The sequence below is a fragment of the Monopterus albus genome, unplaced genomic scaffold, assembly GCF_001952655.1.
Source record: "Monopterus albus unplaced genomic scaffold, M_albus_1.0 scaffold83.1, whole genome shotgun sequence".
Taxonomy (NCBI): domain Eukaryota; kingdom Metazoa; phylum Chordata; class Actinopteri; order Synbranchiformes; family Synbranchidae; genus Monopterus; species Monopterus albus.
Genome location: NW_018127963.1, coordinates 251,510 through 256,521, shown reverse-complemented (window position 1 = coordinate 256,521; position 5,012 = coordinate 251,510). Strand labels below are relative to the sequence as shown.

General features: G+C 40.7%; 1 protein-coding gene across 1 annotated transcript in view; it reads right to left on the bottom strand.

The window, feature by feature from the left end:
• Window positions 1–1,553: 1,553 nt before the first annotated feature.
• The window catches only part of st6galnac5b (ST6 (alpha-N-acetyl-neuraminyl-2,3-beta-galactosyl-1,3)-N-acetylgalactosaminide alpha-2,6-sialyltransferase 5b), a 15,651-nt gene continuing 12,192 nt past the window's right edge, over window positions 1,554–5,012 (bottom strand). Inside the window, exons 4-6 of the mRNA XM_020607108.1 lie at window positions 4,726–4,932; window positions 4,067–4,174; window positions 1,554–2,577 (exon numbers count right to left, since the gene is read on the bottom strand). Of these exons, the coding sequence (XP_020462764.1) occupies window positions 2,334–2,577; window positions 4,067–4,174; window positions 4,726–4,932 (559 nt within the window). The 3' untranslated portion in view covers window positions 1,554–2,333. The remainder of the gene's footprint in view (window positions 2,578–4,066; window positions 4,175–4,725; window positions 4,933–5,012) is intronic.

Genomic DNA, 5,012 nt, shown 5'->3' with positions numbered 1-5,012 from the left:
CTTGTGCACGTCTACAATTTTGTCCCTAGTGTCCTTAGACAGCTCTTTGGTCTTGCCCATAGTGGAGAAGTTGGAGTCTGATAGATTGAGTGTGTGGACAGGTGTCTTTTATACAGGTAACGAGTTCAAACAGGTGCAATTAATACAGGCAATGAGTGGAGGATAGGAGGGCTTCTTAAAGACAAACTAACAGGTCTGTAAGAGCCAGGATTCTTGCTGGTTGGTAGGTGATCAAATACTTATTTCATGCAATAAAATGGAAATAAGTTATTTCAAAATCTAACAATGTGATTTTCTGGAATTTTTTTGTAGATTCTGTCTCTCACAGTTGAGGTGTACCTACGATGAAAATTACAGAACTGTCCATTCTCTGTAATTGGGAAAATTTGAAAAAACGGTAGTGTATCAAATACTTATTTGCCCCACTGTATATTCTAGTATTTTTATGCAGAAGTAACTCGGGTTATACACATCTCTTAAACTCTCACTTGTGAGACTTTTTTTCTAACAAAATTAAGCATTACATGATAGTTTAAGGATCTCCTTGAATGGGCATAAAATCCAAGCCGTTTCGAGTTCATGTGAGCTTGCCTGACATCCGCCAGTGCCCCCACCATATTGGCAAAATGTTACATTGCCTTGTTTGTTATGTGTATTTTCAATAAAGCTTATGTTTTTTAAAAAAAAGATGTCCACGATGCCATTGTAGAAGTGGAATTTTTCAACTGTGCCTGGTTTTGTGGATATATTTTACATCCTCCTGCTGCATTGTGACCAGAGGATGTGAAGAAAATTACAGGGCCTGAGGTTACTGCATGTCCAGGAATGCTCCTGTACAGGTACTGGCTGTCTTACCTGACCAAGTCTAATCTACAAGCAGCCGGCCTATGAAGACCCTGGCAGTGGTGACTGATCAATCAAGCTCTTCAATGCTGGATTCCCCTGGAGCACAGTACCTGTTTGTTTTGACTGCTTGAGTCCAATGTGTCTCCCATGTGATGCGTTGCTAGTTAACTAGTGGATTAATGACCCATGATGTTATTGTCCGCACTATGCTACCTGTTGGAATTAATTTCATTACTTTGGGACAGTATGTGGTCGTGTGAGGGAAGACGCAGCAACCACCAGTTGGATTTATCGACCTTGGAACTACTTGAAAGGGAGCGATGTTCCCACTACTCAGTGGGACTTAACAGTAAGTTTAAAAAACACATGTTCTATGTCTGTTAATGCCTTGTTTCTGTAATGTTAGAGAAAATTATTGTAATGCTGGAGAAGTTACTATGTGTGCATTATGCCAGTTAAAATATGGGGTTTCTCAATTACCTGCTTTGTTTAGAGTATTACACATCTCTTTTCATCAGTACATATACTGTTGTTTACCTATCTATGGAGGAGAAATTCATGCTGTCCACTTGTGACACAACACCGGCAGCAGGAACTGTACATGTTCACAAACTGTCCTCTTGTTTTAAGGAAGAGGCTTTTTGGCTCTCTGATTCTGAAACAATTACAAACTACTTGGAGTTATGAGGGGTGCCAAGATAATCTAGAGGTACCCAAGATTAAACATTAAATGGCTAGAAACAAGCAAAACAAGCATGCCATGTGCATGTTAAGTCTTTTATCAAAACAAGCCAAACTGTCCTACAGTATGCCTTTGTACACTGCAATATGATGGGCCTGTTCTATCACTGACAATTGTGTGTTGCACATGTTCCTCTGTTGTTTTGTTGTATGCATTTTAATGTTGTTTTGTTGAAACAGAAAAAATCTTAAAGATAAAAATAGCAAGAAATGATAAAATATTCAACTTTGAAAAAACACTGTAGCCATTATTTGTGGCTAATTGTAAAATGTAAACACCTGTTCAGGTGATTATAACCCCACAGTTCCAGAAACAGTACTGAGGACATAACCTCGGCATCCTCAATGATTTTGTATTCTGTTTTAATTTATGAAAATGGATCCATCATCCTGCAGCTATTGCAGTGCTCCACTGTCTCGCCTGTCTCCTCTCTGACAGCTCTAGCCTTATTAAAGCAGCTCTGTTTAGAAAAATGCAGTGAAGTCAGCCTCCATTGTTTTGATCCCAGTATGAAATTCATCCTATCATAACTACACTTCAAAAACATTATTGAGGTTTTGTGCTGCTATTATGCCTTGATCCCATTCTGCCCAGTTGCTTGGGCAGCCGGCTAGGAGCCACAACAGCAGCTTGCTCTGTCCTGCTGCTCTCTATTGTATTCATATTGGCTAGAGAGGGAATGTGCACACTGTAAACTGTCAGCACACATATCCTGCACTTCTTGGAATTGTGTCTGGAGTAAGACTCAGGCTCCAGCTCGAGCTTGAGCGATTGAGCTGTTCATGCTGGGGATGACAGCAGCGGGCTTCCAGTCTGGTTGGTAAAAGTGAATGTTGAGGGTTCGAGCCCAGTTTGCAAACACTGTCTTCTCTGTGATAAAGCGGTGGTGGCTTCCTTGTTGGCTTCTCTCATGGGAGAGATACATGGAGCACTCGGTGGGCCCAGAGGGCTCATAGTAATGATATGGCACAGAGGGATGGGAGGAGGATCTACACAAGAGAAGAAAAAAGAGAGGAGTACAGTATGAAAAGGCATGAAAGTGTGAAAATATTGTGAGAATAATTATGAAATGTGAGGGGAGGAGGAAGGGAAAGGAAACAAGTCACAGTGAGGAAGAAATGGAGGCAGGAAAAATGAAAAACAGAAAGATCAGAAGAATCTGGGCTCACACCTGTTCATTACACACAGTTTTATTCCTCGGATACTCACAGTCACCAAGCTCAGTTGAAGACTCAGCCAAGAGAATCACTTCAATCTGGCCCACATTTCTATATAGATATCCAAATGTGTCACACTGTCCTTTGTACCCTTGTAGATTCATGAGGGAGCAATATTAGCCAAGTTATTACCCTATTCTCAGTCAGCCTGACTGTTACAAAGGCATATTAAGCAGCTGTCTTTTAAACCTATTCAGTGTAATGTGTTATTTTTTATTGTATAATGTCAAAAATTTTCATAAATACATTTTCACACATAATTTGTGAACTCTGAGTTTTCACTCACAGCATGAGTGCTATCAGCAGGGAGCTACATCTTGTTCAGAGCACAGTAATCTGACAGGATGACGCAGGTGCTTCAGATGCATGTTATACTGTAGCTGCATTTCCACTGTCAGAACCTAACAAGCTGTACACCCTGTGCTTCCCTTAAATGTAACCTGGCATAACCTCACAGGTTGACACAGATCATCCTACTTTGCTTTTCCACTGTTTTTTCCCACGTCAGCCTCTGTTTAGAGGAGAGTGGGGCTGCGCTCCTCTCCCACACACTCACAGCCAAGCAGAGGACAAGAAGTATCACTCCACAGTGCAACAATTAGCCAGCAACAGAGACTGTATGAAGAGTTTATCAAACAGCTGTGTGAACAAGCAGACACAGACTTGCAGAAATGTGACATCATCACCGCTTTGCCCACGGTCCACTCACTGAAGTCTCTGTTTTACCCCTAAACCAACGTGTAAATGTCTGTCATGTCTATTATTTTTCTTGAACAGCTTCCAAATTAATAATAATATCATATTCCAAATGCCAGTAGTAGATTTACATGGTCAAACAATCATATTATGACGGTTGATCTACTGTATCATGGGAATATATGCTTTTATGGCAGGATGGGGAAACTGAGGTTTGCACTCTCCAAGTGCAGTCTAGTTTTACACTGTATTAGTATGTTTAATGTTCAACACTGTGTGCGTTCCATGTTTTACCTGACCACAATACAAATTTCCTTATGAGAACAACAGAGTTTAAGTAGTTGAATTTGCAGAAGAAAGCTGCATTAATTAACTCATAAATGAACCTGTTGTTGTGCATTCTAGTACCATATATTAATGTTTGTCTTACTGTACTAATAAAGTTTCTGGATTTTAAGAGCAAAGTTTGGGGGTAGGATGTTTCCAAAGCTATCTGACCATGCAACACTGGCACCTTTAATTTAAGCAACTTAAAACCTTACATCAAAAGCTAATCCGGTTATACCTGCAGAAATGTGGAGGCACCATGCCATACACGTTGATCCTGTCACACAGCTCCAGGGCTATAGCCATGGTGAACCAGCCGGTACTCAGCCAGGAGTTGGAGCTCTTCCTGGAAAGCAAGAAAGCGTCACCATCTCTAGTAAATCTATACTTGTACTGTATAGTTCACTGTCTCCTTCCAAGAAACTGAGTCAATGGATGAGAAGAAAAAAGAAAAAACTGAATAAAGAAAGACATTCTTTGTTTTTATGCTTTGTACAAAAGGTAATGAATGGTAACAAAAAGGCTACATGAGGGCTAAGGATAGGGGATTCTCAGTTCAGATGCAACATTTTATCAACCTGTGGGCTTATATATACTGTTCACATGCAAATGAGTTGCAAATGAGTCATGTTATTTTTTGTCACTTTCAGTAAATAATTACTTACTTATTCTTCAAGAAACAGATGTGTGATTACTCACCATGTTGTTTAGTGCTTGTAATGATTGAGGAAACATGGTGTTTCTAAAAGGGTTTGAGTGGAATCAAAATATGATCTGTGACGCTACATGATAAAATGCTCCACTCATGTTTTTACATGCACAGGTTCGCTACTTGTCTCAGTTAGGTCTTTCCAATATATAAATGCACACAGCTCACAAATGCTGGAATGAGTTTACCTGTCAATCCCTGTTTCCTTTTTAAATAGTTCATCAAACTTCATCATCTCGATCCAGGAAATAATGTAGACTCTAAGTTTGGGCAGTAGCTGGTTTAAAAGCCTGAGATTGTTGTAAACCTGGCCTTTTCCATCACGCCTCATGCAGCTGCTTGGTCCCCAGAAGATGAACACTGTGTCTTGGCTTGTGTTGAGCAGCTCCTGGCGCCTCCGCAGTACTCTCTGCAGGCTGGAATGAGCTATGACACGCAGGCTCCGGCGGCCGCCAACCACCCGCCGATTGGGCTA